The sequence below is a fragment of the Trichoplusia ni genome, chromosome 7, assembly GCF_003590095.1.
Source record: "Trichoplusia ni isolate ovarian cell line Hi5 chromosome 7, tn1, whole genome shotgun sequence".
In the NCBI taxonomy this organism is placed as follows: domain Eukaryota; kingdom Metazoa; phylum Arthropoda; class Insecta; order Lepidoptera; family Noctuidae; genus Trichoplusia; species Trichoplusia ni.
In genome coordinates this window covers 4,185,439-4,210,775 of record NC_039484.1, presented here as the reverse complement: position 1 = coordinate 4,210,775, position 25,337 = coordinate 4,185,439, and the positions used below count along the sequence as shown (strand labels likewise).

General features: G+C 36.4%; 2 protein-coding genes across 5 annotated transcripts in view; one reads left to right on the top strand and one right to left on the bottom strand.

Annotated features, from left to right (window-relative positions):
- LOC113496135 (LIM domain and actin-binding protein 1) overlaps positions 1-5,722 on the top strand; it is a 40,553-nt gene extending 34,831 nt beyond the window's left edge. For all 4 annotated transcript variants that reach the window (XM_026875261.1, XM_026875259.1, XM_026875260.1 and 1 more), the window contains exons 10-17: positions 797-952; positions 1,523-1,629; positions 1,762-1,917; positions 2,264-2,432; positions 2,995-3,164; positions 3,639-3,787; positions 4,250-4,331; positions 4,894-5,722. In XM_026875261.1, the coding sequence (XP_026731062.1) occupies positions 797-952; positions 1,523-1,629; positions 1,762-1,917; positions 2,264-2,432; positions 2,995-3,164; positions 3,639-3,787; positions 4,250-4,331; positions 4,894-4,896 (992 nt within the window). In that variant the 3' untranslated portion in view covers positions 4,897-5,722. The remainder of the gene's footprint in view (positions 1-796; positions 953-1,522; positions 1,630-1,761; positions 1,918-2,263; positions 2,433-2,994; positions 3,165-3,638; positions 3,788-4,249; positions 4,332-4,893) is intronic.
- Positions 5,723-8,683: 2,961 nt separating this feature from the next.
- LOC113496134 lies at positions 8,684-21,685 on the bottom strand. The gene is made up of 12 exons (XM_026875258.1): positions 21,268-21,685; positions 17,216-17,903; positions 15,738-15,923; positions 15,081-15,198; positions 14,776-14,964; positions 14,235-14,375; positions 13,384-13,520; positions 12,646-12,785; positions 11,997-12,147; positions 11,380-11,519; positions 10,753-10,854; positions 8,684-10,559 (listed from the first exon to the last, which is right to left on the bottom strand). Exons 1-12 carry the CDS (start codon positions 21,479-21,481, stop codon positions 9,613-9,615), a joined length of 3,153 nt encoding a protein of 1,050 aa, XP_026731059.1. The 5' UTR covers positions 21,482-21,685; the 3' UTR covers positions 8,684-9,612.
- Positions 21,686-25,337: the final 3,652 nt, after the last annotated feature.

The window sequence follows — 25,337 nt, the reverse complement described above, 5'->3', positions numbered from 1 at the left end:
TACAAGAATCTAGACACTGTTAAAAATAACATTAAACAAAATCTATTATTTATGTAAGCAAGAACAGCTATAGATTATCAGATGATTAAAATGTCCAGCCTTTTTAACCAGAAGAGATAACAAATCATACATACTCAATAAAAAAACTTTCGCTTTCATAATGTAATGTTATAAACACCTATACAGTTTTATAAATAACTAAAAATCAATTAATTTAACGTCATTGACATGAACGTAAATGCCAATGTCCGTTACAACGTGGAAAGTGTTGAAAGATGTCGATTTTAAACGACATTGTAATATTGCCAAGAAATATTAGTTAACGCTCAACCGACTGTGAAGTAAACGTCAGCTTTGAGTAAATTATAGTTTAGTTTTGGACAAGAAAATTGCTATTAAAATGGTTTGTTGATAAGAGAAGATTTGTTTTTTTAAGTTGGTAGAAAACATAAAATGTTCTCGAAATATTATCGATAGTATATTATATTGCTAGCCTGGAACTTCCCACCGCTGGGCAAAGGCCTCCCCACTCCTCTTCCATCAGCCGCGAGTGAATATCCTAAAATGTGCGCCACAAACCGGTTAAGGAAAAACTTAAAAAAAAACCTTTCTTTCTATTCACTTATTATTCTGTTCAGTTAAATAAATCATAATAATTATATAAGCAAAAACACCATGTTTGATACCTCTTCAAACTCAAATTAAAACTAGAAACTCTCTCCTTGCAATACAGCAAGCTCTGCTACTAGTAATAAAAAATCCGAATATAATATAAAACATTGTGTTTCCACTACAGGTGTGACATCAGCCGACAAGATATCCCGTGAGCTGGACCTGAATGCGGAGAAGGCGCGCGCCATCAAGGAGCGCTTCGAGAACGGCGAGGTCTTCAACGATGAGAACCAGCCGCCCAAGAATAGGGAGATCGATGACAGGGCGCTGTTTAATGAAGGTGGGTGGGGCACATTGAAACTGGTCTAGTTTTTTTGTAGATATAAGTTGTACTTTATAGTCTCAGTCAAGTTGGTAATGCAGCTATTTCATACGGCTTAATTCTTGTCCCGGGATTCGAAACCCCTTACTTCTGAAGTAACAAAGATACTTATAACATCACCGACCTGTCAATCCCCGAAATAGCTAACTTTTTGTGTAAATCTTCAAGTAAAATAGACGCAACACAAAGTGCGAAAGTGAGTGTGTTTGTTACCTCTACACGCCTAAACGGGTGGACCGATTTCGATTAATGACATGGAGGTAGCAGACATTTTGGATGAACACTTATTCCACCAAATCCTAACTTTCTATCTACTTTTATAAAGGAGGGCAATGTTTTGGAGGTACTCATTCATCATTGGCCTAGCCTTTTCCCAACGATGTTGGGGTCGGCTGTTGTTTTTGGAGGTATTATAGGCATATATTCGTGTGAGGCCGCAAGCGAAAATTAGTTCCTTATGATCAGGACAAATTGAGATCAAATTGTTCTTTTCGGCTGGTTAATAAAGTACTATTTGATTTTCCTCAGGCATCGGCAAGAAGTCTCGCTCCATCTTTCTTGAGCTGGACGCGAACGCGAAGAGCATGCCGCCCACCTCGCCCCCGCCCGGGGACGTGCCCAAGCGGAAGGAGATTGTGAGTACTAGTGTCTAGTACATACACCAATCATTGTTAAATGATTTTTATTTACGGGTTTTTTTTTTCTGTATAGAAAATGTCGCCCCGAAGATTTATACAAATACAATATCATATTATATGTTTTTCTAGCCATTCGTGCCCAAGGACGTGGTCCGCGCGGCAGACAAGCTGGAAGACGTGAAGATCGAGACGTCGGACATCTCGGACCGGTTCAAGTTCTTCGAGACGTACCGGCCCGAGACCACGCGCAAGGAGTTCCGCATGACGCCGCCCAGACAGACACAGGTACCTACTTGGTTATTGGTTTGTGTATTTTGTTCTTGTATATGGATACTTTTTTGCAGAGTCGTATCAGGTTCTGCTATATTAGGTAAAGGGATTTTGGGCATAATATGTTGGGTATGGTAGCTTAAAATCAGAAGTGTAGGGGAAAATTCGCTATATTGAAAAAGGGCTAAAATAGATTTAGAGTGATAGCAAATTTATAAATTGCTCGAAAGTAGGTTTTCTTTCCAAAATTTGTTCGTTTTCTATTTTGGACTTAACTTTTTAATACAATCGTGCTGAATTATACTTAGTTAGTTTCCAATATTTCCATCTATATTATATTGTTCACCGCATGTCCCGGTAGCGCGCCAAGTCCCCGTCCCCCGAGGTGTACGTGGAGCCGTCCGTGTCGCGCGAGGGCGGCGCGGCGGGCGCGGACGCGGGCGCGGCGGCCGCCCGACACACCGCGCAGAGGATGATCAGCGTCTTCCGCCAGCTCGAGCACCAGCAGGCGCAGCCGGGGGACAACCAGGGTCAGTACTGGACTACACTTTTGTAAGATTTTGGGTTGAAGAGCTTTTTTGAAAAACGACGGCTCCCGCTGTTTGAAATTTAATCCTTGTTACGGGGTTTCACAATCATTCAAGTCATATGCACAAAAACCATGTCTCAGGCCAAGCATTCGCAAAATACAAACGATTTTCCTATTGTGGGTTTGACGTGATGCTCAACCGCTAGGTTATACGTTCAGTCAAAAGCATTTGATTAGTTGAAATCTTACTGAGAACTTGCCAAAAGCTTCTTGGATCTCATATCTACCTTTGCCAGATTGACAAGATGGGCATAAAAACTTCGTGTTTCATCAAATCTCCATTATATTTTATTTTTTTAATGTCTGGAAACCAGTCCGTGTGCAAAAAAAGTAAATCAGACCATACTAATTTGATCAGCTGATGAAAATGTTAAATCGTTCTTTTGGAAAGGCAAAGAAACAAGATCTATGATTTTGAAAAGGTTCTTTAAGCATATTGACTGATCATCACCAAAAGTTTATTCCAAAAAGTCAACAAGTCATCCAAATCTAATTCCTTTCAGGACCTAAACCCCTAAAGAGGTTCACGCCTCCCCCTCCCGGAGAGAACAACCACCAGGGTCAGTCCTCTGATGAGGAGTACTCCTCCTCCGAGTATGAGGAGGAGGACAGTGAGGACGAGCGCCGCAGGGTCTACCTCGAAGCCAGGCAGAGGGATGAGGCGCTTAAACAGGTAGGGTACAGTTCAGCAGAAAAGCGAGTAAAACTTTTAGACTGACTGGCCGGTTGGTCTAGTGGTTGGTGGCCCTGACTGCTATAGCGGAGATCGTGGGTTTAAACCCAGGTCAAATGTTTGAGTGATAAGCAAGATCATTTGATCTGTCTGGGTGTGATTTATCTACAATTTGTGAATATCTAAATATGTAATAGGTAATACAAGCTTTGCTTAGTTTGAGACTAGATGGCGATGTGTAAAAGATGCTGCTTTTTTTGGAACCTAAGAAGATTTTTACACACTTAACTACTACTTTTGTGAAAAAAAGAAAACATAGGTTCATTGATATATTTCCCAAATTCTGAACCAAAAGTTTTTCATAAGGTTCAATAACAGTCTTCACTTCCCCAACATTAACCCTGACTGCCTGACTGACTGCCCTGATCTTTACTACGCACTACATTTACATATTATGTTCCGTGTGTAATCCAGGCGCAACAGCTGGCCCGCACGAAGAGTTTCCGCGACCGCTTCGAGCACTGGTCGGAGTCGGAGCCGCAGCGCTCGCCCTCCGCCGTCGTCATCGAGCGTCAGACAGAACAGGACGATGACGGAGAGTCACAGCTCGAGACTGCCAAGAGGTGACCCTATTACAAATTATTATATTGGCTAGCCTGTTGGTCTGGTGGTTACTGGTTAGTGACCCTGACTGCTATATGGAGTTCGTGGTTCAATTCTCACCCAGGACAAATATTTGTGTGATGAGCACGTTCATACAGCTGGATCAATGGTAATATAATTTGGTACACAGGCAGGTTCTTTCAGCATTATATCACAAGTCCTTGATAAGATAAGACATATTTTATTTGCCAGATCCTCTCTTACAAGACGAAAGTGATTTAAATAAAAGTTAAGTGTTGGTAATTCTCATTAACTTATTAAAACAAGTCTTTAAAGTTTTACTTTTCAAATCTTTACATCTACTGTAATTGGGAGCCCTTACTCCCCTCTACAGAACAGTAATGCTGAATTTAAGACATACGATCTTGTAATATAATACTCTACCTATTATGAAAGATGGCTGACTTGTATTCCGTTTCCAGCTTGCGTCAGAAGTTTGAGAACATGAACGTGACGCAGTCGTCGGTGTCGAAAACCTTCGCTCCCAAAGTTAACAGATTTGTGGTGAGTCACTTGTTACTTTATTTATTGCCTTATCAATACATATACTGTTATACTGTTATGATCGGAAATTTAAACATTCTTCGATGGCATAAGGATTTGCTAAGATGTTAGTAGAAAGCTTGACAATTTTATTTTCACTATACTGCCGTGGTATAACTAAAACATCTGGTAAATTTTCAACTAAATAAATAAATAAATAAAAACTTTTGATGCTACATAAATGAGAAAACAAAAATCTATCGATCTGTGTTTGCGAATTTTCAATATCTTGATTAGTTTTAGGAATTCGCAAACACAGATCTCTCAGAGCTTTTAGTAAAGGTTTCATAAAAGAATCCCAATGCCACAGATTTTTTTAGATAGATATTAATAAAAAAATGTAAGGATTGACAATTTCTAATTCAACCAAAAGTATGCTGTATTTGTGCGAAAAATCAGATTAGCTCCTAATAGACCTTTGCCACAAAATAAATTTTATTTTAAAGGATATTTTACCCTATTTAGTACCTTACTTCATTGCCTTTGTTTTTGCTTGATTTAATTGAACATTTTTCGTTTCCAGTGACCGTCGCGCGCGTTCACTACCACATCAACCAAAGCAATATTAACCCTTTAAAGTTGTAAAGTCTCTATAATGTACTATTTGTCAATTATATTCTAGCAGATAAGACAGTTGTAGCCCATTCTATTGAATTGACGGAATATTATCTAGTTTAGAAATATATCAATCTACATTTGGTTATACGACTGAAAAAAGAATGCATTTCGAAACAATTTTTGTGCCTTATAATGTGCAATTAAAAAGTTTTATAATAAAAAAACAAAGTTATTGTTAAATCTCACGTTCTAGTTATTAATAGTTGAAATTTATGACGAATCTATGAGTATTATTAAATTGTTTCATTTTCATGACTAATTAATTCATTTTAATATTTATAATTGTGAACATGTTATGTTTTAAGCTTAGTCACACGTAACTGTAAAGAGAATATAAGAATACTCGATAAGATATACAATTATATATCTTATATGCGAGGAATTCATTATTTATGTTATTTACACAAGTTTATAATATTTCGAATGGTAAACTTCGTGAATATGTATCGTTTTTGCCGAACTTGTGATTTTTTTCACCTGGCAACCCCATTTCTCTGTCTTGCCACAATATAGGTGTAATTTGTCTCTCTGTGCCATCTCGATGTTCTAATAATCTCGTATTATTTAATAATTATTACTATTATTTATGATATCGCATGTTTATTATTAATAGATACATTTTGAAATGTATTTTAGGTAATTTTTACTATGTGACTGAATATTGGATTCTCTATATTTATTTGTTTGTACTTAAAAAGTTTTGCCGATTTTTATATTATTCGAGAGTAAGAAAATGAATAAACAACAAAATTAGATATTTGTTTTATTATTGCCCCTACCCCTCATGTATCTTTTTTGCTATTATCATAAATGGCATTATCACTGATTAGCGAATGGATCAGATAACTTGCCTTACAATAACATGTGTTGCACGCATGTTTCCGACAGTTTTGTCGCTGAACGTCAAGGATAAATAAAACAACGCAACTCTATTTATAATCTAATTATTATTTTCAAAAAATATAGGGAACGTGAAACAATAAATTAACCACCTAAACATAAATATGTTAAATATTTATCAATCACATAAGTGTCTGTAGCCCAGACTTGAGACCTGAGTCTTGTCTATAGCCAGTCGAGAGCCAAATAAACTGGAACCTTAATCACAGGACATAAAGATCACGCGATAAGTTTATATTAACACCATCTAGTGGGCGATAGTAGAATCATAATTATTGACATCCAATTACAACGTTATTTGACAGGGCAAGAATTCTGTTTTTTTTTTTAACTAATTTGGCTCCGACTCGCGTAGACAAACACTGACTCATAAAATATTCATCCCCATTCACATTTATGATCGAAATTAACACAATTTCACAATTTTTTCGTAAAAACTCTTAATATTATGAAGTAGAAAAAACAATTTCAGATTGAAACTGATCGCTCAAAGCCATTGTTGCAAAAGAACGGTAGTTGTGAAACAGAAACAGACGCCGACGAAATTTGTATGTTTTTTTATTTGATTTGTAAATGTCTTTTGAATTAGCGGCCTTTTGAGTAAACAGCGTGTTTGGCCAGGTTTACATATGGTAAACATATCAAAAAAATGCCATTGTAAAATTTTGAAAAACTTACACCGAAACACTGATTTATTATGCATTACTCTCAAAATATAACATTTGATACTTTAAATTTTTACAATGTTCAGTTTGCCATAAGTAAATCTAGACATTAGTTAGTCATAACACTTAACCTACACAGTATAAAATATACAAAATGTACATTCGATCGCAAATAAACTGGGCAAACTTAAAGTCACAAAATTTTCTTACTTTTTAAATTAAAAAATCAACGATAAATCTACACGATACAATGTTTGCGCAAAATATAAAGAGAACTGTGATCAGTTGATTGATATTTTATTTACAAATAACTTTTGGTATTTTTAGTCTAGTAATGTTAAAAACAGGGACATTTTTGAACTACCTAGAGTATAGCGAGATTACTGTCTCAATTAGGCGTTTAGGACCTTGTAGTATATAAGAAATCAAGTCACAATTGCAACGGTTTTGTATAAAAACCAATCAAGTCAAGAAAATAACCTATACCTAGTTGTAGTCAAGACAACTCGAGACATTTTGCTCGCCACGAATACTAAACAAATTTCTTTATCATCAGTTAAAACGTCACAGTTAACTTGTAATCCGTAAAATCAGTAAATCTGAGAAAAATCTGCGTGAGCAAGACACTGGCGCCATCTTTAGTCATTAGTACGTAAGGTTACCAACAGATGTCGCTATGAAATTAAAGAACTAGGAGTTCTATAGTTTTCTTTTTGGAAAGAGGGCCCAGAGAATGATTCAATAGTATATTGTTACAATTGAAGTAGCAGCTTCGAGGCTCTGTTATTTACTTTGCTATATTCACTTCTAGAATTCGCTATAAATATTAATAATACTGTCTTCAACTAACACTGACATTTAGATTTTAACGGACAAGTTACTATTATCATTGCTGTATCTGTTAAAAAGTGGTGTGAGTTAAAATGTTACTTCACAAAGTAATATTTTCACAAGTTTTCTCTGATGCTTAAATCTGTAAAGTCAGTTTATTAAATTCCTTGCTGACACCACTTTTTAAATATTTTCTTAACAGAACTTTGAGATTGTATAGTAAGAAGCTATGGGGCAGCTAAAACATTCAATAGCAAATTCTCAACTCTAATATTATTAATTTATATGGACTTGTTTGTGACCACTTTAACTTCATCTCAGGATTTCAAATAAAACTACTCAGTTTATTAAATTCTATAGATTTTATTAAACTGTACATTGTATTAAAAATACTAAAATGATACAATTTTCTTTGCCCGTGGATTCATTTATAATTTTCAAATGTATATTCTTTGAGATGAAAACAATTCAGATTTCTATAGCTTTTATCTAAATTGTGGTCACAAAACTAAAAAAAATTGTATTAAAAATCTTGATAATAAAACTCGAATATTTACCCACAGCCAATTTGCTTGTTAATTGCCAGTCTTACACACAACTGAATTGAAAAATGAGAGAATGCAATATATTAATGATCTCACTTGACTAATTTAATCAATAGATTAAAATTATTATATAATAAATAAAAGAAAACGGAAATACTTTTGGCAGGTTTCGCATGTATTCATATTGCATCTAAAAATAGTGGTAATAATTATTTAACATTCAAGAATTATCTGATATTCCATGATCAAATAATGCTGTTAAGAATCATATTTTGAAGGTTAAAAATATTAAGAAGTATCTTCTTTGAAAAGGAATACCTTGTAATTGTTGTCTTTCAATACTTTTTTCCTGAATGAAAGAATTTCAGTATGTGTAGAACTGTCAGACATTTCCTTGGGTTGGGCATTTGAATTTCAGAATAATAATATATATATAATTTACTCTTCTAGTGCAATTCTTGAATTATGTGTGAATAATTTTTATATTTACTTACAATTTAATTTACTTTAATTTATTAATAATCCTCTATCTTTACGTTTCGTTTAAAACTCTCTCAAATCACATACAACGCGCAGTTTTAGATTTAAACATAAACTTTGATGAATTAAATGATTGTTTTAATTAACTTAATTTTACGTATTTCTAATATTTTTACATTATTGGAAAATTCTTTTGTCGCGATCAGTTTAAAAGTAAATGCAACACAATTTATTTATTTTGGTTTATCTATCAGGGCGATTTACGTATATCTTTTTTTTTTTTTCGATACGATTTCCACACTGAGAAATTTAATCCTTTCGTCAAGAGGTGTTTCACAAAAATTCAAGTTACACATAGACTCAGATCAACCATTCGTGTTGCAAATGCTGGCCCTATGCGGATATCGAACCACCACTCAGCTATCTTGCAGTCATTTCCAATAAAATTAACGCAAAGCGCCCATACAATAGGAATAACCAAGAGTGATGAATCAAACAATATACCGATGACTTGCAAAGAAATACTTTAGTACTAGCCATATGGGAAAATCTACCCCTACACATTAAAATTGAAGAACCTGGTAAAAACTTAATTTTCAAATCATCAAGTTACTGTAATCCACAAGTTAAAAAACTTGTTATTAATGATTAATCATTGTTTTAGTAAATCTAAAACTGCGTTCTCATCCATTATTCGTCTCTGCCGAGCCTCTAAGAGACCGCTTAAAACATTATATTTACAGTGTAAAACTAGCTCTAAGAAATTTGCATTATATCATGAAGGACTTTGCTTCGAAAATAATAGTTTTTTTTCACTGAATGTGCTGCATGTGAAGATGGGTGATATCTTAATTTCGTGTAGTGTTTTGGCCCCTTCAAATATGTTTCCATAAAAGGTTGTGTTAAGTCAGCATTTTCACATAAATTCAAATGAAAATTACGTAACTCTCGCCTGAATAAGGCTTGAATTACCCAGCTCTGACGCATGTCTCGCAAATAAATAATTATACTACAACATAGTACAATAAATACGATAATTTAAATGACAAATCAATCAACCAAACTACAATTATTGAGATCCACTTTGAACGATTCTAAGGTTGTCATTCAAGTGATCGTGGTAATTAATATAAGCTTACAATAAGGTACTTACTCAAAGTCCTTCATGTAACAACACAAACACTAGATTGTCACTACACATCACTAATCCGGTGGCCGGTGTACCACATCAACTGGTAACTTTCCGCTGTCCACGGTCAGTTTCTCAGACCTATCTCTACTTGTGTCAGACCGATCCCTGTGTTTGTCATTTCTCCTGTCGTCAGAACTCCTGTGGTCTTTCTTGTGTTCCCGTGGTCTGTCTGACTTGTGGTGCGACGACTTGTGACGGGATGATGATGAATGCCGTCGGTGATGGTCGTGTTTGTCAGACCGATCCGACCGATGTTTGTCGTCCTTGTGTCGGTGCATGTGATTCTTATCCTTCTCTGTTCTATCCGACTTTGAGTCTAGCTTGTCAGATTTCTGGTCTACTCTGTCAGGTTTTTCGATTTTGATATTTGTTTTGTCAAGTTTCTGATCCGAACTTTCTTTTTCTGCCCTGTCATGTCTGATATCGTTTTTGTCGGCCTTCGTCTCTGCTCTCTCAGACCTATGTTCAGTCTTCTCAGACTTTGGTTCTGACTTGTCAGATTTCTGTTCCGATTTGTCAGACTTTGAATCAACTTTCTCAGTTTTCTGATCAAATTTTTCAGACTTGATTTCGATTTTGTCTGTTTTAAGATCGTTTTTCTCAGGTGGTTTCAAATCAGTCTTCTCAGTTTTAATTTCAGGTTTTTCGACCTTAGATTCTGTTTTCTCGACTCTTGGCTCTACTTTCTCAGTTTTTGCCTCCACTTTGTCAGATTTCTCCGTCCTGTCTGTCTTGGGTTCCGGTTTGTCTGACTTGGGTTCTACTCGTTCGACTTTAGTCTCCGACTTGTCCATCTTCTCTGCCTTCTTTTCCTGTTTGACCTGGACCTCGACACTCTTTCTGTTGTTTGACACCTTGAGTGGTGTTTTCTGATTTAGTTTTTGGTGGAACTTAGCGCTTAGAGCGCGCATTTCAATGACGCCGGCTTTGTGTTTCGCTGACTTCTGGCTTTTGGTTTCTGTAACAAATTATTGAACATATTACATTTTTTGTCCAAATAGATATATAATGTCTTTAGTTTATTGAAGTTTATTCCATGACCAATATTGTATATTGTACTGTGTTTAAAATTTGTAACCTGTGGAATCGTCATGGATTGTACTTACATTTCAGTTCGTATAGGAAACTATAAAAATATTTGTGTGACTAACCAGGCGCAGTGTTGATGACGGGCGCGGGGTCGGCCACGCGCTCGTCGGCCGGCGAGGAGGCCTCCGATGTGGGGTAGTACTGCTTCAGCCGCAGGTGCCATGCTGTGCGATACAAACATTCATGGTGATAACGATCATAGGTACTAAGATTTATTTGTAGGTTAATAAGTCTGTATTTTTTACATTTCTATAGTTTGATTACTAGTAGCGCGGTGAGCAAACGCAAGACACATAACTGAACACCTTAGTGGTGAAGTGAAAAACATTTTTCACCCATTTATTATAAATTGTTTTTATTTTTGTGATTATGTTAGTTTAAAAGAAGTAATGTGCAACTGTTTGTTACTCCCGAATAAATAAATAATGACGAAGGGTGATGAGAGTAATTTGTTTATCTGTAAATACTTCGAGATCAAACGACTGAGCATTCATCATACAATACAGATTCACAAATACGAGGATCTTCAGACTTTTCTTTATTAAAATTTCATTAATTTATTATTGTGAAGGCTACTCTTTACCCGCGGGCAGCTGGCACATATCTAAACACCGGGTAACGTGTTAAGCCAAGTTCAAGTAAGGTCTCTAACAACACCGTGTGTAATATAAAAATATAGGTGTACACACCGACGGAGGTGACAGCGGAGACAGTGCGGAACTGGTGTATGATGTTGCGCGGCAGGAAGTAGATGTCGTCCGAGCACAGCGGCAGCCGCGAGTAGCGGACACCCTCACGACGCAGCTGGTTCAGCTTCGCTTCTTCCAGCCTGGGGAGATATCCTCAAGGTGAGATATTGCTTAAAACATAAATCGTCATCAAGACATAAGCCGTCATATGGACGGGCTAGTTTCCATACTTAAAAGAGCTATAGAGTAGTAAATGTCATTGATTTAATGTACATTTTTTAAAAGATATATTGCATTTTATTTAAATTTTACATTTCATTCTCGATTGTTTTGTCTCAATGTGATGTTTGAGTATTATGATGTCACGTCTAGGTATTGATGTTTTACGGCATTTTAAGTTTAATGTTTGTACCAAATAGCTTGACTAACTTTTTTTAAATTTCATCAATGGTAAAGTATATGCAATTTCTATTTTCGAATACCGGATATAATATCCCAAGCCGACCCCAACATCGTTGGGAAAAGGCTAGGACGATGATGATGTTTTTTATCATTGACGAAATTTGGGATATCTCTTTTTCTTTTTTTCATGCAACAATGAAGCTGTATAATCTCACCAGGTGACACACTGCGAGATGGGCGGCTCGTACAGGTCCAGCTGCAGCAGCTGCACGAGCTTGTTGAAGTCTGCCGCGTGGAAGGCAACCACGTCCTTCGTGATGCGACCGCGGTCGCCGTCGTCGCCGCAGTGGATAGCCTTCAGGACACCTGCCGGAGACAAATTGTAGTTAGTAACGAGAAAATATTGCAAAAGTATAATAATGCTACGGACTTAACATATAAGACGGTATACTAATTTGTTTATATGTTGTTGTCATGTATGAGAGTACTTATTCATTTTCTTGTAACTTACATTTCGAGATAACGGATTTTCGACAAAGTTTTTGGCGTGACACTTGACTATTTCTTAAAATATTCAAAATGATTTAATAAGGTATACCTCACACTATAATTTTTGCATACCATCTTGCAACAAACTTCTGACCTAAACGAGAGAGAGAGAGAACTAGAACTTCTTCTCTTGAGCCTAGCACAGGCGTTAGGGTTACATTTATGCTGGACTGTATTTTTATGTCAATAAAAACTTTGATTTTGATTTTCCATACACGGATTGCATTTAATCCAAACACGATATAGTCCCATAACTTCATGTATATCTGTATCGTAACCATTATAAGAAGTGCACATAAGTGAGGGGGTCCGTACCGACGGCGGCGGTGGTGATCCTGTCGAGGCCGTGTCCCACGTGGTCGGCGTGCGCGCGCGTGCGGTCCTCGAACAGGAACTCGCGCGCCTCGCTCCAGCGCGGCAGGTACTGCAGGTTGCGCAGCTCGTTGATGCCCGTCCTGGGGACACACAATTTTATTATATATAGGATTTTACAATGAGGTTTGTCCTTGCAATACATGCTACTAGGCAACGACAGTTAATAAACATAGTGAACAATACCCAATCCTAGTCTACATGGGATCCCTTGCTTAAGAGTCTAATATAAATTCACAAGCTGGTATTTTCCTAGAAAAAACTTAATATGATTGTCGCTGCAATATCGTATTTATTTAAAAACGCGTTAAAGTATTTATTTTGTCATATTCATAGTATTAATTGCTTCCATTTGTACAATAATACACACAAGTGCAGAATAAATAATGAGTTACAGTTTGAATAGCCAAAGCATTAAACCTCAATTAGTTCAAAACAATTCCTTTAAACGATATTTCAATCTTAGTAAGTCTTAACTAAGTTTACCAAACATTCCAATCACATGCAGAAAAACACCCAAACTTCGAACAAGCATTCCTAACACAAACGCTTTCGTAATGCGAAACAAAAACTTGCGTACAGCACAATTCCTGTCTCTATCAGTCTAGCATATAAAGTAGCAGTCTAGTATATAAAATAGCAAGAATAAAGTACTAGCAAGAATAAAGTATAATGTCATACCTCCTCTTCTTGATGGGACTCTTCCCGAGCTCAGCGGTGGGTACGAGCTGCTCGCCGGGCCGGATCCACAGGATGGGCCCGTCGTTGGACTCCTGCGGCTCCATCTCGACCGCCGACATCGGACCCCAAGGCATCGTCTACAGAAATTATAACAATATAGAAAATAATACTCTAAAGGAAAATGTAACTCTTTTGAAAGTGTTCAAGTCTATAATCATCATCATCATCTCAGCCTATCGCCGTCCACTGCTGAACGTAGGCCTCCCCCAAGTCTATAATATATGTAATTAAAATACAAATTGTAATGTGAAAATTTAGGTAAGACTATATGGTATATTGATAGTAAAGTGACTGATGGTTTTATGATTTGGTATGTTCCTGTTTTTTTTGAGAATATTTTTTTCAGGTATGTTTAGTGAAATCCGGCTTGCATGTGGCTAAACTGATACTAATCCAGTGAGGCAAAAGCGTGTATTTTACCTCTTTACCCCAACCAACTTTCAAAACCCCATTAAATTTGGTGTAAGGGTACCTGAGACCTCGGATTAACACATAAGCTATATTTTTCAAGCAACTTCAAAAAGTTTGGTTCCTAATTCGCCGATTTTCCTTGTTTGTAACCTCCAAACTTCGGACTAGATGAACCGTTTTTTTTTTATTCTTCTTCATTTAACGTAGACAAGCTGTCGTTTGCTCCCAAAAAAATCACTACGTTCTCGTTAGTTTTTATTTAAGTCCGTTCTAGGTTAGTAGTTCTAGTCGTTCTAGGTTATTATTGTTAAAAAAACATCTATAACCAAACATCACATAGTACGAAGCTAGTGCTTAACAAATAGTCAAGCTATACTGACCAGGTTGAGGAAGGGGCAGGTGGCCAGCATGTCCAGCATGTCGGGGAAGTAGCCTCCCACCTCCTCGTGCACCGTCCCCACCAGCGAGATCTGGTGCAGCGGCCCGCAGCGGAACGTGCCCGCCGCGTACGACTGCTGGACCTGCGGGCGACGAACAGGATTCAGTAATGTAGGACAAATCAACGTAGAAAAAGGGTTGAAGTATAGTTGATGGCCAGTTTGTAAGCCAGTTAATAGATAGCGACGAAATATATGGAAATTACATTCCGTTTTGTCAAGTTACATCTCTAATTTTCAGACTTAAGGGTTTTTTAGAGTTGGTATTAGCAATTACCTATTAGGAGTGAATAATGAATATTATAAGAAGTGTTGTTCTGTTTTCTGGATCCTATCACTGCATCTTGAACCTTTACAACTAGTCTCAAAGTGCGCTATCACGATTGACGACGGCAACAGTTTCAGTTTTAGAACTTGGTCGTGTGTACTGCAGGTACTGCAGCAGGCCCTTCCCGGGCCTGCCGGTAGTGTAGGTGGTGTTTACCTGTTGGTAGTAGCGGCTGACGGTGGTGGTCTCGATGTCGGAGGCTCGCGCCAGCACGCCCGCCTTGACGGTGAGGGCGGGGTGCGCGCCCGCCAGGTACTGCAGCAGGCACGGGAAGCGCGCCGCCGCGCCGCGGACCACGCCGCACACGAAGTGCGCCCAGCCAGAGCTGTCCTCGGAGAACACCAGCTAAGGGGAACCAAATAATCAGTTACGGCTCAAGGAAATACAAAAAATATGTCGGTGGCTGACAAAAATTGTAGTTTAACATCAGCTGAATATGTTGAAATTAAGATTATATGTACCTTGAGGAACTCCTTGGCGAGCGACTCCTGCTGCGGGGCGCTCAGCATGTCCACATCACGCTGGTGCAGGTACACCACGCTGGCGCCGCCGTTGGGATGGGTCTCCACACGCATCAGCCTGGGCGGACAGGCAACTTGGTGAGTATGACGAGTTTTAGACATCAAGTCTGGACTAGAGTTTGCCTTTATCTTGACAATCTCCATTTACCACAGGAAAATGGTGATTACATGATGTTTGGTGATGAATTTGAGACCATAAGTTTGCCTGCAGTTTCGGACTGATTTTTCACACTTTTGCTACTGGCAAACCGTTATGGACTGCTCAGAACTTCATGGTGTTTACAATCTCAAGGCAATTATACCTTGAGGTCACGAGCCAAACCGGTCAAAATGGAAGTAATATACACTAATAGACAGATAGCCGGGCAGACGGCAAAGTTTAAGTAATTTAGTCCCAGTGGTGTTGGAATAGATTACACCTAAAAGAGAGGAATAATTCATCCCCATCAGTTGTTGCTGCAACCTCCTAGCATGCTACATTCTCGACCAATCATCAACCATGGGAATATACCTGTCTTTGTTGCCTGGTAGAAAAATACCTCAAGCGGTCACCACACAAATTGTATCAAGTCTTAAAAAGCAACAACAAATCCTCACCTATGATACTTGAGTCCCTTGACAGTGGGGTTGTCGGCGAGCGGGCCCCAGCTGTCCCCGGGCAGGGCGGGGCCGGCGCGGTCGCGGCGACACTGCACGCCTATGGAGCAGCGCTTCACGCGGGCGCGGCGCCGGCAGTGGTGGCACGACGACGATGATGAGGACGAGTGGCGCGAGTGAGAGGATCTGTGGGAGGTGCTGGTGATAAGTAATTGTAATAAGTGATTAGATGATATTATTATGAAAGGGAAAGTGTGTGAGTGTTGTATGTGTGTGTATGTGTCAAACGGCTAGGCTGATTTCTGAGAAATTTGGTATGGAGGAAGCTGAGCCTTGGAGTAATAAATAGGGCTTTTATCGGACTTCGATAATCAAGTCTTGTGTTTTTGTAAGTGGTTATAATCGACATCCAAGCGGGCAAAGCAGCGAGTAAAGAACAAATTTTCACAAAATAAGGTGGACTGTGGACAATATTTGGCAAAGCAAAGTCGAAATATATTAAGGAAACATGCTTTACTTAAGTTCAAGAGCAAGCATAGTTGATAGAATTTAAAGACGTGGTATCGTGTCTTCATAAGTTTTAATTAAGTAAATGACATGTTCATCAATTCAAAATCTTTTTACGTGTTATCAGAGTCGAAAGTCGCGAAACAAAGTCATATCTACAGAGTACAACAAATATGTTCTAAAATTGTAATTCAGGTTTAAGACATTTGTTTGTGATCTCGAACGAAATTATATCTTTTTTTTTTCGAACAAAACCAATATCACCAGAAATACTTTGGAATGGACTAGAGTTACACAGAGAGACTAGATTTACATGAAAATGGTTATTGCTCGCGTTTTGCTTTACAGAAGCTATTTAGTATTGCAAACCTTGACTCATGCCCTGTATTTGAATAATTCATACAGTTATTGTTGCAATATCTTAGAAAGTGCGAAGGTTTAGACTTTAACTAGATAGATCAGGGCAAAAATGAACATAAATTAACTGTTGTTTAAGAGAAATTTTTTTAGACATATTGTCTTTTCTTCTTAGAGAAAAGACATTGACTGCTGTACCTCCACATTTTTTTTATTGTTGTAAAGGCAAAATTGATATACCACTGGATTTATGGCAGTGTCGATTCCAAGCCTCACAGACTAGGTTCTGAAAGGACAAAGACTGTATAGAAGTGGTGAAGTTGGAGGACTGAGGTGAAGTTACACGAGATGTGGCTACAATATTCTGCATGGCAAGCCAAGTAACCACGGCTAACTCACTGTAGGGGTAAATCCCCGCGTAGGACTAGCATTTGTGTGATCCATGTCTGGCTGTCTTTGTATCCATGTCGTAAATTTAAAATTGTAAAGAATCGCGATGCAAGGATTAAATTTGAGAACAGAAGACGTTGATTAAAAACAAAATTGCTGCTAATAGAAAAGCTAGGGAAGAGGACAAGAAGTTGCTTGGCGTGGGCTTAAAATAAAAGACTCACCTCTCCCTCTCCTTTTCCTTGTCGCGTTCCTTCTCCACTTTAACTCTTTCATTCTCCATCTTAATTTTCACGTCACTCACTTTCTCTGGATTAACATTCCTGATAGCAGGATAGATATGCGAATTCACACTCTCTTGTTTAATCTTTAGCGGCAGTTCCAAGTTGCCGTAGCACGGTAACTCTCTTCTGGGGGTCGACTGGAACCTTATAGCCTTTAGAGACAGGTTGAAGTGTGTGGCCGGCCGTCTTAGCCCCGCAGTCTCAAGCAAAACATTCTGTCTTGTAACCCTTGGGTACTTGTATTTGCACATGGACCTCTGAAAATGCGAATTGATGAGTCGCAGTTGCCGGGTAACGGATGAGAATATCTTCTTAGTAGCATCATCATCGGCAAATTTATTAGCGATTTGGGCCTGTTTCCACCATGCGTGGATGCCTCCGAACCAGTCAGATTTGAAGGGCTCCTGGTGTATTTCTGACAGTTGGATGATGTTGAATGTGTCTGTGTTGTAGAGGAGGGGGTTCTGTCCAGGGGGGGATTTCCTCATGACGTTGAGTTTGAGCACCGTGGCGTTGCCGAACCCTCCGGAGTCGAACACTGGCCATATCTTGCTCTGTTTCGTGGGACGAGCGTTCTCGTTCCATGTGCACAGTTCCTTTGAAGTTTCGCTGATTTTGCGCTTCTTGCCTGGAAGAAAAAGAAGTAATCTTTTAGTAAATTATTCTCGTACCAAATTACTAGGCAAATCACCTATTTAAATACACCTTTTTTATAATAAGGTCAGATCATTGGTATGGTACCATAAAGAATTGTTTTCCGTTGAAGTAGCTAGTTCTTCTCTTACATATAACATTGGCTTTTGTTTAATAATGATAAACCCATTTTAGACAGCTGTCTAAATTTAAACTTTGGTGTTATAATGTTAATGTATGATATTAATGTTGTGATGATTTTTTATTCACTCTACCATAATTCCCATAATTTCCATAACTTGATGTTATTACATTTTATGCATCTTCATCAACTGTTTATTTTACAATGGGATAAACATTTCTAATTTGATCTTTTGATCAAATGACTTGACAATTTTTACAATTAACATTATTTATTTTATCTTACACATAATACTAATAAACTTTGTTTGGACATTTCTTCTCAGACTATAGTTTATGCTGTTTACTGAAAATTACATTGTTTCAATTAAGTGACTAAAGAATACAAAAAATAGACTTTTCTACCCCCTTTTTGCTCAGTATTAATTAATACTATCAACATTCTTGGTTATGATGATGGATGATTTATAACTGTTTATTTTTCATTTATTGTAACAATTGATTAATAAAGTTATAGAACTAATGAAGTGTTCAAAGAGTATTAAGTATTTAAACAAGTGATTTTTTCCAAAAACCATATCATTTAAAATTCTTTTCTTGATATGATATGCTGATAATGAAAAATGTACCCTAGATAAAGTGTGTTAAATAAATAAAAATTTACTTCTAACAAGTTGTGATTTTATTAGGTGGTTATTAGCATGCACAAAATGAACCTTTTTTCTATTTCAGTTTGTTTGATTTGACCTTAAAAGTGCATGGGACAATGCTTGTTCTTAGTCTGGGTGTCTTTCTGCATGTGACATGAATGTTTGCAAAACCCCCTGATACAGGGACACAAAGATTAGTTTTCTAAGTTGTTTCCCTTAAACAATAACAAATAAATAAGCATGATCTAGGCAACTTACAATCTTTGGTAACAAATAAATACTGGAAATCATACCTTATGGTGGTAAATTTTTACTAGATGCAATAAAAACATAAGATCTAAGAGGCATTATAAGCACATACAACTAAACTAACAAAAGAAATGTGAACTTTTTAAGTTTTTAGTAGAAATTAATCTAAAGTACTCATTTAGAGTGTGGCATGTTCAAAATTAAGTTTTTAGTAGCGTGATATTATTTGTAATTGAATAAACATCAAGCAATTAACTCAACCTATTGTAGTATGCTGGTGGACATAGGTATCCCCTTATTTCCACCACACAATATTATAATATAAATAATATTAACAATATTTTTTTTATTTTAATCTTTTCATAAAGATATTTCAATTGATTATTAGAATTTATTACAAACCAAATTTCAATAACACTGAGGGGCAAAGTTGATATGTTTTTTTATTCAGATAGATGAATTAAATTCCATAAAGTCAATTTTGGACTTTCTTGTCACACAGTAATAACGAATAAAGTCAGAAAGAGGTAAGTTTTTCAGATTTGCTTTATAAATCTTTGATAATTTTTTATTGGCAATAACTTAACTTTTTTAATTATACTCTAATACAACTTAAAAAAACAGTTGAGTTCCATAATATATTGGCACTGTGAAGAATCTAAATGTGCTTTGCTTTAGAACCCTTACAGTAAGTATTGGAAAACACAATTCCATAGAAAATTTTATACTTCAAATTCAGATATGTTGTCATGTAAACGGTAATATATTTATGCTGGGACGCAATTGTTTGGGATGTTATTGAGAAGTAGCAGTCATGGACCTTTAGGTGTGTAACATTTTTAATTAATTTTTTTATTTAAACTTTCATGTTAAATTTGTGTGTATAAAGTTATCAGAATGCGACAAAGCTGCATGCCCCCACAGCTGGCTATGGACCTCCCCGTTTATTCGTCATTTTTCCCTATCTAGGTCATTTTTCATGCAAACATTTACAAAAGGCATTGCAATATCATTAACCCAGTATGCTTTTGCTCATCCTTAACAGTCCATTTATGAATATTTTGATTTGTTTATATGAGACAAGCACTGTACAGAATATAGAAAAAAACAGTAAGTTCATAATCTTATGTCTCCTCAGGCTAAATTAGCCCAATAGGGTTGAAGATTGCATTTTAAATGTATGCAAAAATATTTTCTGCATGTATATTATATATTTTTCAAGTAGTTTTCTTTATCATGGTTAGTTTATAATAAGAACTTTTGCAGAAGTAAACTAATGTTCACTTGACTATATTTATACCTTTAATCCATAACTTTAACCCATAATAAATATTATACAAACGGCTGAAGTGAGAATTTAATGCTATATTAAGGTTTAACAACCAAATAATTTGACCTACATCAAGAATCATCATTGATTTCATCATCCACAGCCTTTATCCTCCCACTACTGGGCATAGGCCTCCCCTTTTTCGTGCCAATTTCTACGGTCCTGTGCCTCATCCAGACCCCTCATTGATTTATTATATGTTGTTTTTTACAGGATTACATAATTTAAGCAGTATGATTGCTTGGTCTTTATTCGCATACAACAGATGGTAAAGGATTTCTAATATTTTAACATCAACCAATGAAAATGGTCTAACATTTTATAATTTGTTTTACTCCGAGGAGTGAAATACATATTTGTAAGTACTGAATTTTCTCAGCTTTGTTTATTTAAACAATTGACCATGATTTATCAACACAGTAATGTGTTTTTAAACATTTTAATGGATATTTTGCTAAATCATGCAGAACGACTGAAGATTTTAAGTTTTCCAGTTTATTAACTACTCTGGCGGTTAGAATATTATTGTACTATTTTAACATTCACTACAATCAATGCTTTAGTAAATTTTAATATGATTTGTAGGTAATTAAGAAATAATATCTTATTTTTCTATAAATAATAACAATTTAACAATGTATAGTTAAACTAAATAATAGAAAGTACTGTAACAATTACAAGGTCATAATGTGATGCAAGTGATTCTGAAAACCATTTTATCATGTCTTTTACTTACAAATATGGCGTACACAAGGAAAAAAACAATGAGGTGCAACTAAAAAGATAGTAAATCCGTATCAAATGCGTGTGTTCTGTTTATAAACACCTACGACCTCTGTAGTAATGATGTAATTCACAAAATGAGAGGTTAACATGTTTCCCACCAAAAGAATACGAGAGATATTACTAGAAATTATTGCAACAAACTTAGAGAACACCCCAAAGAGACGTGTTCAAGATTAGTAAGTACATATAGAATAGATTATTACCTTTGGATTCTGAAGATGCTGTGTGTTTGGTATCAGTTGACATACTTGTCCCGTATCCCAGTTGTAATTGTTTATTGCCATCAAATGCGGTACGACGACGTTTAGTATTTTCGCCGGCATCTTCTAAGCTGTTAGAGCCACAGTAATCGTCAACGCGATCGCGATTTTCACTAACTTTTACATGGGTAACTCTCGCTTCGTTCGACGACGCCATTGTCCGATGGCTTAAGATGTAACCACGTTAAAATAACCACTGTTCGTCAATTAAACATCGACGGAACTGATTTGTATTATCTCAACAACACGTAAAGCTTGTAGAATCATATATAATGATTAGAAACACATTGATTACGATTAAAAAACAACTTGCGACGCCATTTCTCGCTACCTCGCACTTTTTTTTAATTTTTTTAAGCAATGGAAATTCGTACATCAAATAGTGCAAAGACAATTATGTCAAACAGCCAAGTTTTGTAAATTCGATATTTTTGTATATCAATTTTTCTTTTTATTTTCCAGCCCGATTAAGTATCACGAATTATTCTATTTGTATAATTTCAAAATATATAAATACTTTATTAAATTTAAAACATTAAATCGATGTCGTTACTAACGCCATCTGTTACTGTTTTAAGAATAATTTTTCAAACGATGACTCATGACAGCTTTCACGTACGTCAGCAATTCAAAGTTATCAAACTACGGCAATAGATGGCAGAACAAGCTTAACCTGATTCATCACAGGAAATGAAACTATGATTCATTATGATCGTGTTTTAACATTGAGTAATCAATTCGCCTCAAGAGCTAAATATCAATTATGCTTTTATTTTAAAACAAAAAATTCTAAATCATTAGCTTCCGGCTCTTAACAAGTTGTTCGCTAAACTCCCACACTGCCACACCTAAAATTACTCTAAACACCTATTATTTTAGACGGGTGTGTTCATTACTCATTTCATATCGAATATTTACTTAACAGTTATCATTTCTAACGTTATTCTTCACATATCTTGCTTAGATACTGCGTATTGTAAATCTCTATACTTAGATAATGTCCATGCGCGTTTACCAACAAATATCAATCATCAAATATTACAAATAAGAAGTACGTATTACCTACTCCTATTTACTTAATTAATTATTTCTCTATCATTTTTTGTATGATCGTATATTTTGTCTGGGTATTTTAGTAAAAATGTTGGTCCATTTAGGCCAAAATCATTATCCTATCCTGTTATTTAAATCCAGGTACCTACAAAAAATATGACTCTAAAAACTAAATATTTAGGTCCATCTTAGGGTACCTACAATTTCCAAAGGGTAAAAGCCACTGCAAGTCGAAAAACAATGCAAGTCGAAGGATTTAAGAAATGGTCACCGATCAAATTTCCTTTACCTATCTCGATTTTTATGATTATTACTTGTTGTAAGAGCGCGGAGGGCTAACAGAAATATTGTTTCATCTGAGAACATTTTAATGGTCTGAGTATCAAAGGTTTATAAGATTCAGCATGGTAACTGATATAAGGACAGAAGGTTCCATTTTCATAGCTACCCGTAAAATGTTCTAAAACAATGGCTATGTCCTGAGACACAAGGTTTGATATCTGATTTTGAATTTTGCAATTGCTTACTAGATTAATGTATGTGAAAGGAGCAGATGTTGGCAGGGAAGCTTTTGAAAAGATCTTATTTACAAAGGAGGAGAGGAGCTCGTGGCCAAGGCAACTGCACAAGTGATCACAGGTTAAGTTTCGGTTGATAGGGTCAGTCCGTGGATGGTCGTGGATATCTATACCTATGTCATAATATGTATTATCCGTATTATTACATAGATGAGCCATATCCCGCTGACCAGTTCCTCCGTACTTCAGGAGGCATGTTAATTGTGGACTGTGGATCCCGACTGCTATTTTCAAAATATTTGATAGTCGTTGCGGGTGTTTGCTAAAATACAGATAAGCAATTTGAAATACATTTATTTGAAAAATGTATGAAAGAATTGTGTCTAAGAAGTTCAATTGCTAACCCTAAAAAATACCTAAGTTTTCCTTTTTCAAAACAACAGTTTTATATAAACTGCAAACATAATCAAACAAAAATGTTCGCGCACGCGCAAACGTGCCAAATTTTACATATTAGTAACAATAAATTGTTTACCCGACATTGCAAACCGCGTCTATGTTTGTTGTTCACTAATGATATACGTACATATCTACACGTAGTTTTGATAAAAGGAACGATTCGGCACTGCCCAAGACACAGTAGCCCATCCATTAGGATAAAATAATCGTGTGGATAATAAAGATGTTCAAAACTCACGGTTTTTTTTTCTTAAAGCCAATTTATAATGAGCAGACGATAAATAATTTACTTCCCGGATCAAAATAGTGAAAAAAAAACAAATAGTCAGACAGGAAAGAGTATTGAACCCATGTAACGATGTTGTTCCCATTATTTTAATGCCTTATAAAGCGATACTTGTACTAGTTTTAAACCAGAAAAGTGTATAGGCATGTTTTGTAGGCCGAAATAAGTCTAATACCTACATAATTAGTACCACTTTGTCATTTAAGTCCTTATAATGGTTCTTGGAAAGATAAAGTACATTGAATAATGACAAATACTTCGTCTTGTGAATCGTTTTGAAGGAAAACTGTTTGTACTAATAGATAGTTATAGAAGTCACAAATTAATAAGGACCGTGAAAATTGTCAAACGTGGCAGAGGATATATAGACAGATGATATAATCAAAATTCAAGCAAGCAAAACATGCTAATGGATGGAGGACTGCACAGACACACACAAACAAATTCATACATTACGTCATATTATGTAAGCGACAGTGCTCATAAAATTTAAGTTCATTAGCAGTCAACCGACGGTCCAAGATTCGATTCCCGCCTGTTAACATTTGTATGCTGTAAACACAACAATATGACCATGAATTGAACAATTTGCGAATTTAATTTTCGTTTGTAGCGATAAAGCTTAGGACTTATGTTACTTTGTATTTATTCATGTAATAATATGGGCACGTGTGGCAGAAATTGCTAATAACCGAAAGATTAATATGGGAACATTTTTCTTTTCGACCTGGTCTCTGAAATATTCGTAATTCCAATTCCTTGATCGCACTTATTGGTGTGATTTTACAATCTTCAATCAGATAATGTACCTATGTTTAACAAATAAATATTCTTGAATATTCTATTCTTGATAACAAAAGCTAACTATGTTAGAAACGTCCACTAAGGGCAGCCCATGTATCTTAGTAAGCTAAAGGGATGGTACTGTGGAGGACTTGCAACACGTGATGGTGAAATGTGTCTGTCACAAGAGTACCTTAAAGTAAAGCTCTCATTGACTCCTTTAGGGTTATCTCCAATGGATATCGGCTTGTTCTATAATGCTCTAGCTGTTGCCCGTGACTCCGTCCGTGGACTTTACAGAGCGTGATGGTTCCTGTTTTCGTGGGAATACATGAAATTATCCATTAACCCATTGGATCCATGGTTTTTACTCTTTCACGCAAAAAATGTGTGGAATATTTCATAATAGACTAGATTTACACATAGGATAGTGTTTATCCCAATATGGGATAATTTTAGATTTGAAACGGGCGGTGCAGCTGGTAACAGTTAGTAGTTCATATGTATTATTGGGCTGCAAAAGGGTTGTTAAGGTCCCTACCTCGCTGAAACAATTAAGATAAAGTATAAACTCATTTCACAATAAACAGCATTCTATCTTTCAACCTAGGCACGGTGGAGTGATGATCTGCGCAAAATGGCTGACAGGAGCTGGATGCGAGCAGCCGAAGGTAGATCTCGATGGCGTGCGATTGGGGAGGCGTATGTCCAGCAGTAGACGAATATGGGCTGATGATGATCTATCAATCACATACTTCTTTTTTGAGATTCCTTAAGTTTCAGACCGTACGCAAAAATTCTATCTTAAAATATTTGACCATTTTAATTTGTTTATCTATAACAGCAAATATACTTATGAAAATTACAAAACAGCATTGACTAGTTAAATATTATGAATTTAGGTAATTTCCCGT